Source organism: Pithys albifrons, chromosome 5, assembly GCF_047495875.1.
Source record: "Pithys albifrons albifrons isolate INPA30051 chromosome 5, PitAlb_v1, whole genome shotgun sequence".
Taxonomy (NCBI): Eukaryota; Metazoa; Chordata; class Aves; order Passeriformes; family Thamnophilidae; genus Pithys; species Pithys albifrons.
This window is the reverse complement of record NC_092462.1, coordinates 6,750,391-6,769,352: the sequence shown is the minus strand read 5'-3', so window position 1 is coordinate 6,769,352 and position 18,962 is coordinate 6,750,391. Positions and strand designations below refer to the sequence as shown.

Here is an 18,962-nt window from a genome sequence, read left to right as displayed (position 1 = left end):
CCTGCACAGTGGATTTTTTAGGTGAGGCTCAGCGTGCACAGAACTGGCCCCACCGTTTAAGTCCTGAGGTTCATCTGCCACGGCCGAGCGAGCTTGGACAGTGCCAGTGAAGTCCTCAGGACTAGAACCTACAGCACCCGGCATTTCCCAGGAGGTCTCCCATCCAAGAACTAATCCGGGGCTGACCCTGCTTAGCTTCCGAGATCTGACGGGATCGGATGTCAGGGAGGAATTTAACTGCCTTAACAAGGTACACGATAGCCATCTATGTAGTGCCACTGCTACATTTCATAGAACGAAGGGTAATCCTACTGGATCAGCCTTCTGTTAATAACCACCCCGCTTTCTGACAGCGGAAAATTGAAGGCTGCATTCACCCTAACCAGCGAACTGCAACGAGCAGCCCCTCGATGACACCTCCAGAGGCTTCCCTCCCCTGTTAAGACTGCCCCTGACCCAGCCGAGCGGGCAGCGCCGCCAGCTCAGAGCCCTGCGCAGACGTGTCGCCAGCTCGGCAGCTGCCCAGCAGCGCTGCACGACGTGGCTGCACCGCGGTGGCCAAACACCGCCGCCCTTCGACCCTTTCCTTCGCCGGTGGAAGCGGGGGAGGGCGCTTCTCGCGACCCACGCCGTGGGTCTAACGCAGTGCCTTTAGAAGCAGAGGGACTCCGCCCGGAGCCCCCTCACCCTCCAGTCCCTCACTTCTCAGTCCCCTTACACCTCTCCCGGCGGTTCCCCCGCCCGCGACCGTGAGGCGGCGGCGCGAGCGCTCCCGCACGAGACGCGCCCCCAGCCGCCTTCACGCCCGCGCGCGGAGGCGGAGGCGGGGCAGGGGGTGCGGCGTGTGCGGCTCGGCGCGCGCATGCGCCCTGCGGCCTGCGGTGCCCCTCACGCGAGCTCAGCGCGCGCGCGCGCCGTTGGGACTCGTCGCGGGGCGGGCCCGCGCCTCGATTCGCCGGCGCGGCCAGAGCCGGGGCGGGGGCGGGGCTTCCTCGGGCCAGCAGCCAATGAGAAGCGGGCGGGGCGGGGGACGGGGGGGCGTGTGCGGCGGCGGGCGTGTCCCGGGCGGGCGCGCGCTGTCCGGGCAGCGATGGCGGACGATGGGCAGGGGCGGCTGAGTACTGAGGGTGGCCGGGGCGGCGGCGCGGCCGCGGCGGGTGGCCAGATGCTTCTGAGCCTGGGGCTGCTGGCGCTGGCGCTGCTGGCGGCCTACCGGCTGTACCTGCGCTGGGGGACACGGAGCGGGACGGGGGGCGCAGCCCGGCGCGGGGAGGCCGCCGCGCTGCCGCGCATGAAGCGTCGGGATTTCTCCCTGGAGCAGCTGCGCGAGTTCGACGGAGCCCGCAACCCCCGCATCCTCTTGGCTGTCAATGGCAAAGTCTTCGACGTGACCGAAGGCAGCAATTTCTACGGGCCTGGTGAGACGGCGGGGGGCGGGGGGCAGTCCCGGCCTGGCCGCCTGGGTGCCACCGGCGGTGTTACATTGGTGATGCACAGCGGGTCTGGGTTCTCCTCAGGCATCCGTCGTTTTTCCAGGTGCCTTGATTTGGATGTGCGATGTTTAATTCTATTTTTTTTTCCTTTTGTCTCTTCTAGTAGGTTTCCCCAGTGCAGCTGAGCAATGCTTTCTTCTAGCGCTTACGGCTCAAGAGAGAAAAACAACTGTTGGTTATTTATTTAGGTGTAAATGCCATAATGAGGATGAATTTTAATGAGGATAGAGGCAGGGCAGGGAGAGCTCAGGGTCTGGTATCTTGGTGCCATTGCGAAGAGTGCAGAAATCAAACCAGTCTCTTATTAAACAGAAAGACACACAATTCTTCTCCTTGAAGAGGAAATGTGTCTTTTGGCGTTTCAGAAAAGTTGGCTTTGAGGGCAATATTATGTTTTCATGCCCACCTTGTAGATTGTGAAACTGCAGCATATTGTCTTGTGTTTTTAATAATGAGGTGTGTTAACTTACTAGTGAACACTGTGTTCTCATCTCATGCTAAAGGAAATTTGGGTTATGATTGCTGATAATTTTCTTCTTTGAACAGTGGTGGTTTGGAAAACTTGATTTAATCAAACTATGCAGGAGTTTTCACAGTAGGCATGGGAAGCATCCTTGTAGGAAGGGTGGAGGGGAGAGTGGATTACTTACCCCTCCCCCAGAAAATAGTTCAAGTTAAGTAATCATTATTATTATTTAATTACTGAGGTTACAAAAGGAAAAGCACAGAACTGGCATGTTACAAGTCTTTGGTTTCTAGCAGGGAAAGGACAAGCAGTTGTATGGTTGAACAGGGCTAGAATTTTCTAACTCATTACCCTCAAAGTTGGTGACACCAGTTGAAGAAACTGAAACTGCTGTAATTGAATCAAAATGCTTTTTTGACTAGGTACTGTAAAAGTTAACAATGGGATCTGAAGTACCTTGCCATGCTATATGTTGTTCATTGACCAATAAAGCTGGAAGATTGCAGTCTGATGAGCTGCAGCTTTCATGACATTTAATGGGGCTAGTTCTTTAGTCTCTCTCATTTAGGGGCTTTTAAACCAAGACCTGTGTGCTGACATAAAATGCAGGTAAACATATGATGCATGAAACTTAAAACATCAGTAAGTTGACAGATTACTCCAATACTGAACCATGATCTAAACATTCACTTTGTGTCTTTTGTGCATCAAACATGAATTAAATTCTAGGCTCTCCACTGAAGGTACCATCAGTGGTTCACACTGTCAACCTCTTGAGGTCTGTTATTGTGAGGAAGCTAAAACTTAATGTTCTAAGCCATCAGTCTGCTTTTTTGATAAATGTCGGTAGCTGGTTTCCTTAAAACAGTGCTTCCAGCTTTTCATGGAAAGAGGCAAAGACTTTTTTATTTCCCCCCCCATAGTGAAAGCTTGCCTGTTTCTAACAGAATTGACATCGTCTTTGTCTGTCAGATCTGTGACTTGGGACATTGCATAGTAGGATAATGAAGCTCAGCCTGTGCATCTTCAGCTGTATGTTCTCTGCCAAACGTGTTGATGTTTGAAATGTGCTGATGTGGTTTCTCTGTTTGGATACATGTTGGAGTTTTGGAGTTTTCTCTTGCGACTGTTTGTGGTTGAAAAGAAAAATGCTAGTAGGTGGTTTGCAGGCCTTAAAAGATCTGAGAAGAGTCAGGTGGAAAAGTCTCCTTCAGCTGGTTGAGACCGTATCAGAAAAGCTTCAGTCAGTGTAGGCAGATGTTGACATCAGTTCTCATGGTAATTTTATGTCTCATAGCTGGAGTGTGGCAAGGGAAGTGCAAAGCATACTGACAAAGCATGGCCACACTTTAACAGAAGAAAGAGCTGAGGACACTGGCTTTGCTGATATTTCAGGCTCTGGCTGTGAGTCTTTGGTATTTCGTTGAGATACTGATGCGAAATAGTGCTTCAGCTTTGAAAGCAGCAGAAAGCATTGAGTACTCACTGTCAGTCTTACGTGTGTCTGGAGTGCGGGGTTAATGCAGAATAAGGTGGCTGTCTTAGGTGGCATCTGATGCCGTGAAAGTAACATCTGGTTTTCCTCCTTCAGTGTTGTTTGGATGCAAAGGTGTTCCTCATTTTTATACTTGGAGTAGGGCGGTCCCGTGGTGTAATGGTGAGCACTCCGGACTCTGATCACAAGGTCGTGAGTTCGAGTCTCAGTGGGGACCGTCCCCTGGCAGTTCAATGCCTCCCTGCCATCCCATCCCGTCAGATCTCGGATGCTCAGCAGGGTCAGCCCCGGTTAGTACCGGGTGCTGTGACAGTCCTGAGGACTTCACTGGCACTGTCCAAGCTCGCTCGGTTGTGGCAAATGGACCTCCGGACTTAAACGGTGGGGCCAGTTCTGCGCATGCTGAGCCTCACCTAAAAAATCCACTGTGCAGGCTGGAAGGGCACACCCACGTGGGGACAGCCCTTCCCAAATCTTTGTTCACGAAGTTTGGCCATACATACTATGCACTTGGAGTAAAAAGTTAAAAAATGCACAAAGTTATCATTAGTCCAGATTTTTGTCCAACAGTTGAGATGCCATTAAAGTTCCCACCAAATTTCTGATTTTACTCAAAGCTCTCCTGATTTTAGGTTACATCTAGTGAATCCTGTTATACCTTGGCTGGCCTATTTCATTGAAGAGCATACGTACATATATACGGTTATGGTAATTTTAAATATTGATAGACTGTTGAAGTCATCCTTTCAAAGAGCCGTGACTGAAAACTTCAGTTTCTTGAATATTTAATCAAAATGTTTCCCAAATTTTGTTTTTTCTCATGATATTGTCTTTAAGCCTTCCACAGTTTATCTCATTGGTGTCTTTGGTATGCCTAAACGCATTTCAGCAAAAAGCAAGACAAAGTTACATTGCACATTGAACTGTCTGTGCCTCCAAAACCCATTTTGCTTACACTGAACTGTTAATTTAAAACTTTACTTGAAAGTTCTTTTCTGAAATGCTGCTCTGCCCTGCAAGTATTTGTTTTAACACTTCACTTACGTGTATGAAATACCACCTCTGCTTGTTCTCAAATCACCCAAAAACTCTAAAAGAAATGAAGTAGACAGTTAGTAGTTTGCTATTAAAAGTATCACATAACCAGGCTTTCAGAGAAGCTGTTTTGGGATGATTTCCCATCTGTAATCACATTTCATGACTTAGGATCTAATATGAATACTTCTTGTGTGCTGTGTTGGTTTTGTACCCTTATAACGAGACACAGTATTGACTGTTTTGTTTATTGCAACATTTCATGTTTGTTTGTATCAAGATTTCTGGTTGTATATTTGTGAATAGAAGGCCATTGTAAGAGTTATAGTACTTTATGTCAGCAAATCTTAATATTTAGCATTTAAATTGACATGCCAAGGTAACGGATTTTGATTAACTTAGCAAGTACTTTGTGCATTTATGAAAAATATGTCTTTGAGCATGACAAATCAAGATTATATGCTATCCTGTGTATGCAACTGTTCATGTCACTTCTTGGTACTTAATGTTTCATGATCTCAAAAAACCCAATTTCCTGACTTTCCTTCGCTGCAGTACATTGTCACTGTCAACTCATTTCTCATCCCACTCTTGTCTTTCAAGTTGCCATGAAGATTTTGTTTTTCCAGTTTTACCAAGATTAGAGTAGTAGTTGTTCCTTCCTATAAAAATAATCCAGTGCTACTAGACTTCCCCTGGAATTGAGTGCTGTGTTCTCTCTATTGATGACGTGGTAACAGTGCTTTTCCATACATCCTTTACAAGGGTAGGGTTAGATTGAAATGTTGCAGGAGGGGCATTATATATGATGCATCTGGAGAATTTGGTTAAGGGTGGCCTTATCTTAAGAACACAACAGGCTGAGGGGTTAGAGATAAGCATGGAGGATAAGACTGGGGGAAAGAAGTGCTTTCTGTAAGGTGTGTGTCTTCTCCGTGTTTTTTATCTTTGTCAACTCTTTGGTGTCTGTGTAATGGAGGTGGCTCTCCCCTTGGGATTCAGCTTTTCAGAGAAAGAACATTTCTGGATAAAGAAGTGGAGTTCCAACCAGAAGTAGTAAAACTAAAAGCTGTATACATGCTATTGGTGAGAGATTGTTTCCATGCTTCTGGTTAAAGGGAGTAGTGCCTTTGCCACTAGAATGGAGGAGTTGTTCTGAAACTCCAGGCCATGTTCACAGAGAGTAGGGGCCAGTAAAGTGGTTTTGTGCAGATCAGCACTCTTTTCTTCTCCTCTGCTTCTGCTCCATGTGTCTGTCAGCTCTCTCCTTGTCTTTTTTGAAATTTCTTTTTTCTTTTTTTTATAACCTCAATATATATTACTTAAAACCTGAATAACTTGTGTTTCATAAGAGGTCTGTGTAAATTCCGAGTTCCTATTTAAACCCATCATGTCCCAGTCACAAAATTGATTAGTTTGGAAAAAACCTCTGAGATCATGAGTCACCTGAGGTTTGGGGTCTGATTAAGCAGGTAAGCTCAGAGCAAGATATGTTGAGATGTGATAGTGTCGTCATTGTCAGTGACATGTAGGTGTTAAGTCCAGTACAGAAGTATTGCTCTCATTTAACCAAAAAACCTGGCCAGCGTTGCTTATCTCACTGTGAAATGAACTAGGGGCCAGAGCATTTCTCACTAAAGCAAGATGTGGAATCCAAGTCCTCAAGAATGGAACTATCTTCCCAGAATCTTGCGACTGCTCAACTACAGGCTCTCTTAGCAGTGCTTGTTGTCTTCCCCTTAAGTTGAAATTGGGTCATTGATTCTTGCTTTTTTCCCAAAGAGTTAAAAAGGGAGTGAGTGAAAGAGAGTGAGGCCCTCTGGCCTTGTGCCTGAGGAGTCAGGTTTAGACCCTGTTTCTAAGCAGTTCTCATCCTAGCATGTAGACTTTGTGGATTGGTCTCCTAAGAACATGTACTTTCCATGCAAGTTGTAACTTAAAATTGGCCCACATCTTCCCTTTCCTGTAAATCTGGAGCAGTAAAGTTAAAAGTATGTCACCTTGAATTCCCAGTGATAAATGTTATTAGAAAGCTCCTGCTTTCAATCTGTGTCTTAAAATGGCTTTGTCTAATTTGTAGCTTTTTTGTTCCCTCAGTGCCAAACACACACATCAGGATTCAGATGGAAAATTTGAAACAGGTAGTGGAGTTTTTGCTTTGAGTGGAAAAAGTAGGCAAAGTAATGGCACAATGCAGTTGTTAATAATTTTGTCAGCACATTAACAAACGTTGTCCAGGAATATCTAAGCTTCAGACAAAACAGGGGTTTATTTCCAGTGGCTGCATGGAGTCAACAGATGCAAAGAACATCGGGCACACTGCATATTTGGTGATTGCTTGGAAGTGCTTTTTGACTACTTGAAGAAACCAAAGCTGCTGAACCTTGTTAACCTGTGTGGCTTCTTCAGAGAAATCACACGTTGGGCCTCAGGAAAATGAATACAATTTTTAGATTACATATCCCTGCCTTAGATATAAAGTCCACATGTGGCTATCTGTGGTGTGATCCCTGTGCTGCTTGTTGGAGCAATCCAAAGTTCAGTGTACAGTGTTCACCTTCTTTACTAGTCCTGGAGTAGTAGTCAGGGATGTTCCACAAAGCTGGTGCAGAACTGAAATGGTCAGGTAGCCTCTTTGTTAACCAAGAATATCTACTCCAAAGTTGAATACCAGCAGAGGTTTTGCTGGGGGAACTATTGGCCAAACTGGCTGAAAATTGAAATGTGTGCTATTCCAAGATCCAGTTTAGCCTGTTTTGGGGGAAGTGACTAGAAGCAGTACTTCTAAATAAAAACTTCATACTTCAAAATTTTAATATGGGCCTTTAGCTTAAATATATTTTTCCTTTTCTGCTGTTGTCTTAGGGTGTCTGCAAAGAGAAATTAAATCTTCATTTGAGAACCAAAACAGGGCTGGAGATGCAGAAATTCTGAGTGCAGTATTCTGAAAGGAAGTGAGAATCTGCAGATGGTGGGTAGCAACGTTTTGTGTGTGTTGTAGTTTAAGGAAGGGTGGAGTTGAAGGTAGATGAGGACTTTATACAGAGGAAAATGCGGCGTATGAACACGGTGGTAGAGATGAGGAGTTATGTAGGCAAATATGTGGTCTTGATAACTGGTCTCAAAGCTAAAATAAACAAAGACTCAAGCAGAGTGCTTAAGTATGTGAAAGCCATCATGGGAAGAAAAGCATCCTTCAAGGAGTAACATTTTCCTTCACGTAAGGCTCATAGCACTGTGTAGCCAAGTAACATGCAGCAAGTGTGTTTTAATTGGTTTTGACACTTCCCTGACTTCCCTTGTAGTGAGATGCCACTAGGAGTGGGAGAATTTTTTTTAAGACATAGTTGACTATGAAATAGCTGTTTTGGAGATACAGTGAAAGAAAACCACTGAAATTTTGTGATAGGGTCTTGAAAAATCACTTTGGTTTACATACCTATTCTACGAGCCTCTCTTTTTGCCCACTCTCCAGTGTGTCTTGTCATGTCATGCTGCAATCAGTTATTTCCAGCAGGAGTCAGTCTAAGCAGGTGGGCAGACGAAAGGAAAGAAGGGCTGTGGGTAGGGCTTGCAGAGTAAATTGCATCTGGTCATGAAAGTACTCCATGGGAATGTGTCTAGGATTGCACTAATGTCTCTACCTCAGAACCAAGATCCTGAAGGATATTTTCTCCCTGAGGTTTTCCGTGCTGGCACCTTCCTGGATGCTTCTCCAAATGCAAGGAAATCTAATATACAAAATACCTTTTTAAGACTGTTCCACCAGTATTGTATAAAAGTGATTGCTCATACTGAATTCTCTGAACTTCTGCTTTAGCAACCCTGCAACTGAGGTGAAGCCAAACTTGCATCATTTTTTAATAATCATAATGCAATATTTAGCTTTTAGTAAAGGATCAAAGAATGGGATACATTTCTAAGTTACATTTGCAGAGCTGGAATTTGAGATGCTGTCCACCAAGTCCAGAGGCTGATTTTTACAAGTTAGCATTCCATCAAGTGCTTGGACCTGGCTTGATGGTTTCTCTGTGACTTCTGAATAGTTCTGTTGTAAACAATCTGTAATGTTAACATTAAATTCAATTTCAGAAAAGAAAAAGAAATTGGTGTAATAGCATCTGAGATTACAAGATATTACAGAAATTTTGCATCCATTGATCTTGCTGCAAGCTGATAAATTCTAAAAGCTTTCATGCTTTCAGTTGAGTGTATTATTGAGATATAAGGGTGTTGAGTGCTTGATACTTATAATGTAATTCTCTTTTTAATATAAATAATTGTAATCAAGCTGGTGGGCCAAGAACTGGCATCTCAACAGGTGCTGTAAAACTCCACCAACCACTAAATGCAGAATAGAAAGGAAGGGGAACAGTGTGCTACTTTCTGGTTAGCCAGAATTTGGGTAACACATTATGCAAATAGTAGGATTTATGGCAATATTTGCTCGAAATACTTCAGAGAAAGGAAAAACTGGGAACAAAATACTGTTAGTGGGGACATTAAGTAACATATAATTGCTCTTAAGTATTTACTGATTGTGGTGTTTGTAAGAGCTGTTTATAGCTCCAGTTCTTCATTCAGAACATAAAAAAGTAAATCACTTGAATGATTGCTATTTTGAGTGTAGCAAGACATTTTGTTTGAAGAATCTCTGTTGTTGTGTTGTAGATGATGGGCATCACTGCCTCTTATGGAAAGTGACTGAGCATGCAAAATACACCAGCAGAGGATTGATGTTGGTCTCTAAATCCTGTTTTTCAAATAAACATCTAATTCAGGATGCAAATAGGAAAGATAAGAGTTCACTAGCCCTCTTACCTTTGTTTCTTTTTAGTACTGTAAATGTAGTCCCTGATCCCCGGGGTAGTTTTTGTGAATGTCACTCCTGGAGTCACTCCAGTATCTAAAAAGATGAGCCCATCGTGCTGTTTGTTGATCATTATGGTTGTCTCTTACGGCCAGATTGGTATAGAGCAAACTTCCAGTTAATATTTCATTCTCCAGTACCTACTTTTTGTGAAATTTTGCTTTTAAATCAGTTGGTTTATTTCCAGAGAGACAAGGGAATTGTCTTTGGCACACAAGACACCCTTCTGTTCTCAGCTCTGACTGTAAGCAGCTTACAATGCCAAACACTCCGGATTGGAGAGACGACACCAGTTCTGGTGAGAAAGTAGTTTCTTCTAATCCATATAATACTCAGGTTCCTTACCTCAGGAATTCTTCCTGCTCCATTCAGCCTCTGTCTAAACCCTGAAGTCAATGCCCCGCAAGAGCAGATAGGTGTGGTGGCTGGAGCAAGCGGCCTGGGAGGAAACCAGCCTCTTGGATTGATTTCCCGTGGCTCGTCCTGGTGCAGAAGAGGTCTGAGGTGCTCCAGCAGGCAATACAGGGGGTGAAGGACAGTGTGTTCCCACTTGCTTATGTTCATTCTTGCCCATGGGTGCTGCCTTTTCTTCAGGCTGACAGCCACTGTCGAGAGGTAAGCCAGAAAGAGGGTCCTGGCCTATTTATCTTCAAGTAGTAACCACTCTGTAGCAAGCCTTGGGTATCCCCCTGGTGCTCAGCTGCTGCAGTTAGTGCAGAAAACTTTAAAGTGGTTTTTTGGAGGGTTTTTTAGTTGGTTGGTTGGTTTTGTTTGTCATTTTGTTTGTTTGTTCTTTGGGTTTTTAATCAATCTGAACATTTTTGGGTTTAGGTCAGGAAAATCTTAAGATATGCTTAAATTCCTTTCAATTCATTAAAATCTGGGAAAGCCAGTTACCAACCATTCTGCAAGTTGTTAGTTTGCAAATCATCCAGTTCTCTTTGTAATAATATTTATTTTTGCAGTCATTGTTCAAAATTTTATTGGCATATTTGTGCAGCTTTGCATTTGTCAAAAAGGACAGAGGAGGAAGTAGTTGCTTTATATTCTTAACACGACAATTTGAGACATTTTCAAGAGCAGTACAGGACAGGGATATGGGGAATCTGCTGCCCAAAGTAAGTGAGACGATTTCCACAGAAGTAAGAAATGTCTCAAAAAATATAAGAGTTCTTGTGGCTCTGTAAGTGAAGTGAAATTATTAACTAGCACTCCTGAGTTACATTTATTTATAATTCTGTATTTCTAATTAAGATGTCTATACAGTTTGGTTCTGTTCATGCCTGACTTGTAAATATTCAGTGTTTTGCTTAATAGAAATGCATGTCTTTTGAATTCCAGCCTCTGGTCCCTTTGGAATTTGCATCAACTGACTTACATCAACTGACAGGGATTTTTCTAGATATCCCTTCAAAGCGATTTTCCTGGTTCTGCTTCTCTCAGCAGACTTTATCTTCCAGTGATCCTAAAGATTGAATTGCAGTGCTGTTGAATGTCAAACAGCTGTGGCATTGAAACTGCTGCTGTTCCCATCACTGCAGAATTTTAATTTATGGCTTTAGCAGACTATGTAAAGAACTGAGATTTGGTTACCATAAACAAAGACTTGAAGGTATCAATTTTGTCTTTTTGTTTTCAGAGGGTCCGTATGGAATATTTGCTGGCAGAGATGCCTCCAGGGGACTAGCAACTTTCTGTCTAGATAAAGATAAACTCAGAGATGAATATGATGACCTATCGGACTTAAGTGCTGTACAGATGGAAAGTGTAAGAGAGTGGGAAATGCAATTTAAAGGTAAATGCTCAAATTAGCAGCACATCTTTAGCTTAAGGAAATGTGTTTAATAAAAATGACTGATTTGGGCTTGGGGAAGCTTTTGAAGAGATGTTGACAGTAATATTATTAATGCGGTATAACTTTGATAAGAAAAGACCAGGAATTTCAGGCCTTTCTTCCCTAGAGAGCCTTTCACTATATCTTACTGCATCTTTTTCAACCTTTCAGTTTTAGAAAACTGTTCTCTTAGCTCTTCAGCACAGAATTTCACTCTCAAATCTTAACAGTTTAGCTTATGAACTCCTGCTTGCAGGTTGTTGGCTTTGGATGCCATGGGATTATAATTAGGACTAAGGGTTGTTTTAGCATAAATGGTTGAACAAGTTTATCTTGAAATAATTTCTGACAAATATGGAGGTATGCCTCTGGAGGGAGAGTCATTTTTCATACTGATTGAAATCAAAACAGGCTGAGGGATTGAAGAGCAGCGATTTCAGCCCGTGGGTGCTAAAGCTTTGCCCCACGAGCTGTGGGAGAACAGAAAAAAAGTACAGTTAAGAGAATGCAGCGAGCAGCAATGGTATTGAGATCGGTTTAGGAGGCTCAGCTTGCTGCTAAATTACCGTCAATTCCAAGTAGGAGAAAAAGTGAATTTGCAGCAGTGCAGACTAACAAGCCAATGCAGCTGTATTTGATTTTAATGGAATCATAACTCTCTTTCAGAAAAATATGACTACGTAGGTAGACTCCTAAAACCAGGGGAAGAACCATCAGAATACACAGATGAGGAAGATACCAAGGATCACACTAAACAGGAATGAACTTTGTAAACAACCAAAGTCAGGGGCCTTCGGAACTGCAACCTCTTATCCCCATCACAGAATGTCCTGCATCTTTGGGTACAGTTCATCTGCTGCGAAAAACATTCAACAGGTTTTGTACAAGGAAAATAATATACTCAAAAATGAGGATTTGAATACTAGACATTCTTTGTGCTGCCAAATTTTTTGTTGCAGTTTATTTGTAATGTCTGGTTAGGCTTCATTAGGGAAGAGGGGCCAGGGATTTAAAAGCAAAAATACTATTCCTTTTTATTAGTAAGCTGAAGCCTTCAACTAGTATATCTTACAAGCTCTCTAAAAGACATGAGTCTTCAAGCTCAGAGGAAGGTTTGAATCTTTTTTCATGTGTGTCTTCTCCTTTGGCATTAAAGAAAGATGTCCTCATGCACATCAGCTTCAGTAGGTTAGACTACTGAAGCTGGTGTTAAAATGTGAATTTCCAATTTTGGTTTTTTGTATGTGGGCAGTAGTGGCCCCAGCAGAATACTTCAGTTCTCTAAGAGAAGTCCATGTAGATTAGGATGGGGATAAAGTTGATCCTTTTCTCAAAAGGAGTGGGTAAAACTGTTTCCTGTGCAACAACTATTATCTGAAGCCTGTCTGTCCCTCCTTTCCCCATTCTATAAATCAAATCAAGTGTTAATTGTGCCTTATTTCTCTTACATGGACTTGAATTGTTTTAAGGGATAGCCCCCAAATTGCCGTTTCATAGTCACTACAAGCAGCATTGAGACTGAAGTTGGAATGTTTTGTTGACTGGAAAACCTTGTTGTCATTCTGTGTATAGAATGTAAAAGAGGAATACTCAGTGTTACTGCCATATGTTAATACTACGTATACTTAAATTAGCATTGTGATGGCCAAATGCATACTCCCATGCTTCTTTTTAATGAATTGCAAACACACAAAAAAGTCACCCTTCCTCCTTTTCCAGAAGCTGCCTAACTTTTGGGAGCATAGCCTTCACACCCCTGTAGAGTGAAGGGATGTTGCACGCGTGTGTCTGTGTGTGTGTCTGTCTGAATGCAAGATGTGGGAGGGATTGTTTCTGCAAATACTGTAAATATGAGTACCATTTTAATAAAGCATGTACAATACCACATGTGCTGTCAGACTTTATGTAGAAGCTGTTAAGCAGAGCTGGAATATGATGAAATACAAAGGGGAAGAAGTCTTGGATATATGAAGCTTTCCACCATTATTAATAGTGCTCCTTGCCCCTGTGGAATTGTTTTCCCTTTCAAGTCCCAGCTGTTGAGGAATCTTGAGGACTTCCTCAGGTAAGCTGTATTTAAGAGAGTAAACCTATGCCAGTGCATTTATGGTAGGGGAAAAGAAACAAAGCATTTTAGAAACTCGGTGTAAAATACAGTTCAAGGAATGTATCTCATGGCATTAATAGGACAAAAACAGCAGCTTCATGGCTTACGTCTGTACTGCTGTTTGCAGATTTCACCTGTGATAAGTCTACAGTAATGATTTATATATATGCATTCTGTGGAACTGTAAAATTGTGAAATTTCAGGGGTTTTTATTCCTGTTTGAAAGAGATTTATATTGATGTAAATGAAACAAATAAACAAAAACTCCTCTATTGAATCATGAGTAATTCACATGTCTTAGAAGGCAGATTGAATTCTCTTTCTTGCATATTCAGCCTTGGGATAGGATAGTTTTAGCACTGAAGAAGTAACAGAAAGTGCAGCTCTTTCTCCACACAGGTTACATCTACAGGCTCCTGTTTCAGGCTGGACAGTCGTAGGAGGTATGAATTCAGTAAGCACTGGCTTCTGCTTGGGTCACATCCATATAAGCTGAGCAACAGTGCAATGTCCAGGCTTGGACTGAGTGTCTGCTAGTTATCTAACTGCTGAAATGCTGGGCATGCTACTGTAACTAACCACAGAAATAGCTGGTTTAGATGAACAGTGGAAGCTAACAGGGTAAATAAAAGCTTCTTTCCATAGGACAGGGGCTAGGAGTAATTAAACACCAATTCTGTATCTGGATGTTTCACTAGCAAATTTTTTCTTTTAATTAAAATTTGCTGTACAATGTTCTACCCTACATTTACTGTATGCCTTTCACTTTTAGCTGTTGCACCACATCATGGCATCCAGATTGTCTAGTTGTGGAGCAGGAAAAGGCAGCTTACCCAACTATCCTATAGGATACTTTTTTCCCTAGGCTTCCACTTGAAAATACACATACATGTTACAGCTTCCACCGTACAAAGTCATGGCTGGAGGTTCTTAACACTTGCTGTGAATTTCTCTGCCCTTCACTCATTACAGCCATTAGTATTGCTATAGCTGGCACAGCATTAGCTGTTCACCATGCTTGTATCTGTTTGATGTACATGCAGTTCTGTTGTTTTTTTAAAAAATGTTTTTAAAGCAGAATGCTTAAAATTTAGGATTTAACTTTTAGGATTGGCTGCATAACACAATGGGTAAAGGGTGAGTTTTGTTTTGAAGCATTTAATGGTAACTATGAGGAATACAAAACTTATCCCATGGCAGCAGAATGATGCATGGACATAATTCTGTGTCTTGATGTCTAGTGAATTTAACCTCATCCATCCTACATATAAAGTCAGTAGTGATCTAAAGCTGACAACCTAAAAAAAAGTGCTTTAAAGAACAGAGTAGCTTTCGTATATATAAAAAGTTGACATATACAAGGCCTAACTGAGAATAACATCAGATCTATGCAACCTTTGATGCAGTTGCTGCAATAATTTGATGGAGGTGCTCCTTAGAACATTTGTGTCAATCACTCAATCAAAATACACCGTTAACTAAAATGATAGGCAGGTTGGTACTGGCTCTTAAATTTTGTTTAAGCAACATGAGGGTCTTGAAGGGAGAATTTCTCATTCTTTAGGAACAGAATACATTTCCAGTTAAATATATGACCTGTTTTCTTAGTGTAGACTTAGAGCATTAAACTAGTTTGAACCATCACTTGTTTTGACACTTCTGCCTCATTTGTACCCTGCTTCCCAAAAATGTTGCATTATGGCAGAAAATACACTTTTAAACCTTCTTGATTTTAAAAAAAATTGAATTTACCATGTTGTTAACTTGATCTGAACATCTTGAATTTCCAGTAAAGACTATAATTATCCTTTCACGTGCTTGAACTTGTTTGTATCTTTTTATTGAGCTAGATCTAATTTTCCTTGACTAAGGTCTAAATTTTTTATCATTCAGGGCTGGACACAGCATGTAAAATCAGTTGGGCACTCTGCTGATCTTGTTCACATCAAATATCTTAGTTCTAAGCAATTTCTTTTTTCTTCCTGCAAAATCAGTTTGATTTTACTGTCTTCCTTGCAAAGGTCAGAGAGCAGTTAAACCTTTCATAGCTTTCTTTGAGTCTCTTGGATAATACAAGTAAGAGTTTGTGGAGTTTTATTTCCTCTAGGAAAAGGAACGATTCCTCTGCTGTGTAGAACAGTACAAAAGATTTGGCTATTTATTCCTTTCCTCCTTAATACAATAGTGAAACTCTGGCCTTCAAAGATTACTTACATATGGAAAACAAATAAATAATTAGGTATGAATGTTACTGGTAAATCCTTCTGCTGGCTTCTAATTTAGGGTTAAAGGTGAATGTTTCCTAAGAGGTGCTCACAGACAGGGTTTTAAGGTTGCTTTGATAGAACCTGTGTGCCAGGGTTGGCTCAAATACAGGTGAAGGGTTGTTTACTTTAAACCCCAAAAGCACCAAAGCTGAAGACAGCAAAGAAAGCTCTTACGGTGACAGGTTGAGCCTAATGTAACTGTGGGATTTGTAAGGAAAAGATCATCAGCTACACTCAACTTCCTCTGCCTGGAGTTGAGTGTCATTTGTCACCTCAGCAATGCCTGAAGCAAAGGCTGCACGGTAGAGACTGCTGTGAATACAAACTGTTTTCCATTCATTCTAATGCTTTATCTCCCTCAGAAATCCAAATCCCTGTTAAACTGCAGAAGCATCAGTCACACAGGCTACCGCTGCTCATTATAGGAAAAAATTATCTGGTCTTCATCAGGAACAAGAGCTAGGCTGAGTTTTACCTTTTAAAAAGCCTCTAGAATCCAGCATTTTGAGCATGACAGAAGTCTTTCTGAGTTTAGGCAGGGTAGTGTTTTTAAGTATTGGTATGGTCTTTTCTCAACAGAAGAAACGAAGGCAAACCTAGAAATTCTTCAGTTCCCACATGGGAGATTTTTTAGACAAGGAAAGGTCCAAGACTTGCTAAGCATTCAGTAATAGGCCACTGTTAAAATACAACCAGTCTTGAGAAAGACAAAGTTAAGGCTGGTTTAAATGGACCTAAAAGGCATCAGAAGGGATGTTGGATACAGACATAGGCATGTTCAGAGACAAATGAACAAGGTACATTAGTCACTGAGGGGTGATAAACCACGGTGAAGCCAGACAGAGGAACAAGCAGCAATATAAGTATCATATTTTCACCTCCCTGCAAGGGGAGAGAGGGAAGATTTAAGCCCGTGGGAAGTGAAAGGGGTATTCCTGGAAGGCAGGCAGAGCTGTGGATGGACTTGGGTGGTTTTTGTCCACCTCACTGAAGGGACACTAAGCAATTCCAGAGGGCAGCAGGTATTCACTCTCTTTGCTGTCCACCGTATTTATCACTCAGCTCACACGGGATTTTTTTGAAAATACAGTCATGTGGCAAAAATAAATCAATACTGAACTTGAAGAAAAATGGCTCACATACCAAGAACCACTTCAGCCTTTAGCAGGCTGGGTTTCCCAATACCTCCGTGCACCAGAAATTCCCATACAAATCTGCAGCCTTACCCTCTTGCAAGTTGTTTTTCTTCACACCTTTGGGGGAAATAAAACTGATACACAACACTATCGGGGTTTTTTTTTCATTTTTAAAAAAATTTTCACAATCACAAAATTACACACTAAAAGCTTAATCTGCACATTCTCCAATGAAAAAGTAAAAGGAAATACGTTAAATTTATTATTTGTATATACAATTTCAATCCAGATTTACATTCATATCATTTTCATGGATAGCAAAAGGCATGGATCAAACACAGGACTGAGATGTGTCACTTCAACATATTTATAGGATATTTACTTAAAATCTTGGTATGTGTTCATTTAAATTTATTTAGAAACAGGCCACTGACAAAAGGCTGGATTTTGTATTGAAATGGTACAAACTAGGAAGATCACTGCTATTACCTACTCCCTTCAATGCAAACATCCGTCATTTATTTCAGGAAGATTCATAAGACAATGACTGACAAATTAACAGACTTGTTACAATAAAACCCCATCCATGGCTGTGCAGTCAGATTCAGGCATCTGCGCTAGACAGAACTTGTTAACTTTAAAAGTTAACTGAAGTGATTTCCACAGTGACTTAACAAAACACTGGAATTCTTCTCACCTACCACTGGAAGAGATAAGTTATTCACCTGGTTCTTTTCCAGTCTTGAATAACAAAGTAATAAGGTTAGTAAGACAGGATAGGTTATAAACATCCCCATCTTTCAGCTACAAAAATGGATTTCTATTTGAGTAACTTATGTTTAGTGAAATTGTCTTTAGACCTGTTTGAAATCATTTAGGCTTAGCTAGCACAATTTAAGCAGAACGTCATTCAGATATTGCAAAATAAAGCAAATAAAAATTAAAATTTAGAAGGAATACTTCTTCCCTCCAAACTAATTATTAGTTGAAATATGGAGAAAAAAAAAATTAAAAATTATGCCTCTCCTGTTAAGAGTTCATAATCCCAAGAGAATTCAAATTAAGACACCTCTCAAGCCCAGAATAAACTGAATAGTTTGCCATTTTAGCAACCTGTACAAACTGTAGACACTAATGTAATTTAATGTTAATTTAAGATACTATGAAATCAAAAGCTTGATTTTCCCCTGTACTTTTCTATTCCTTGAGTTATTAAAAAACCAGTACTGAAGGAAATACCTGCAAAACTGTATCAGTTATGTCCAAACTCCATACTTAATGTAACGCCAACTATGGAGACCCTGAAAATAATTGAAACTATATCTTTAAATAGAACCCAGAAATGCAGTTTCATATATAGCTGCATGTTCTCAAGTGTGCTTTTGCACAAAAACATCTTTTTTGATTGTTAGCTTCAAGAGCAAACCAATCACATAGATCCTTCCTTTCCATTTAGTATTTCTGCATATAAGGTAATCTGGTTTGCTTTGGTAAGATACAAATAGCAGGGAAATCTGGGTAAGGAAAGCAAAATAAACAACATGGGTGTATCATACCTTTTTTAAGAAATCTGAGCTGAAATGTAAGGCCTCCCTCAGAGTATTTTTTGCATGTGCAAGGAATGCAGTTCTTTGTAAACAAAAGCTTAAGGAAAGCAATACTGAAGCTAAAGAAACTTCCCTAGAATCCTTCTGATGATCCCATAACCAAGAGCAACTCTCCTAGGGTAAGTGTTTTGGAACTACATCCTGTGAAAAAGAGAATCCAGTCCTTTGTCTTTCCATACATTTTGAGTCATGTAGTAGATTGGCTCACCTTGAAGATCTCCAAATTAAGAGAGTCATGTCAAGGTTGCTTCTCAAGATCACAAGCTCATCCAAAGTCTATTTCTCTGGTACATCACTTTCTATGGATTTTATGGCAGCATTGCTACAGCCTTGCACAGTATTCCCGCTGGTAACACTTCTCAGCGCCTGGGACCGACAGGGAGTGGTAGGTTTAGTAGCAGGAAGTGTTTTAGAAGAATTTGACTGATGTCTGTGATGACCTGTTGCAGCAACCAGTCTCTTTCTAGCAGATTCTTCACTAATAGGAGGCTGAAAATAAACACAGGTAACCCATTTAGGTGTTCTGCTGTAAAGCCATTTTGCCTTTCCATAGACTTAAAGGACTGAAAGGATTAGGCTCTTAGGATTTGTCAAGCTGCCTTTTGGTGAAATCAAGTCCTATTTTCAGATTACCTTGCAATAAAAATATCAC

At 41.4% G+C, this 18,962-nt stretch overlaps 2 protein-coding genes across 8 annotated transcripts in view; one reads left to right on the top strand and one right to left on the bottom strand.

Annotated features, from left to right (window-relative positions):
* The first annotated feature begins 1,062 nt into the window (after positions 1-1,062).
* Positions 1,063-13,080, top strand: PGRMC2 (progesterone receptor membrane component 2). The gene is made up of 3 exons (XM_071555578.1): positions 1,063-1,418; positions 10,999-11,154; positions 11,860-13,080. The coding sequence occupies exons 1-3, from the start codon at positions 1,091-1,093 to the stop codon at positions 11,955-11,957; spliced, it is 582 nt and encodes a 193-aa protein (XP_071411679.1). The 5' UTR covers positions 1,063-1,090; the 3' UTR covers positions 11,958-13,080.
* A 3,861-nt stretch (positions 13,081-16,941) lies between these two features.
* The window catches only part of LARP1B (La ribonucleoprotein 1B), a 29,021-nt gene continuing 27,000 nt past the window's right edge, over positions 16,942-18,962 (bottom strand). For all 7 annotated transcript variants that reach the window (XM_071555571.1, XM_071555572.1, XM_071555573.1 and 4 more), the window contains one exon: positions 16,942-18,799. In XM_071555571.1, coding sequence (XP_071411672.1) covers positions 18,587-18,799 — 213 coding nt within the window. In that variant the 3' untranslated portion in view covers positions 16,942-18,586. The remainder of the gene's footprint in view (positions 18,800-18,962) is intronic.

Bases quoted from the DNA above. Each gene is read 5' to 3' on its own strand.
- PGRMC2 (XM_071555578.1), top strand. From the start codon at position 1,091: ATGGCGGACGATGGGCAGGGGCGGCTGAGTACTGAGGGTGGCCGGGGC. The intron at 1,419-10,998 runs GTGAGACGGCGG...TTTTGTTTTCAG, and splicing joins CAGCAATTTCTACGGGCCTG to AGGGTCCGTATGGAATATTT. The intron at 11,155-11,859 runs GTAAATGCTCAA...ACTCTCTTTCAG, and splicing joins GTGGGAAATGCAATTTAAAG to AAAAATATGACTACGTAGGT.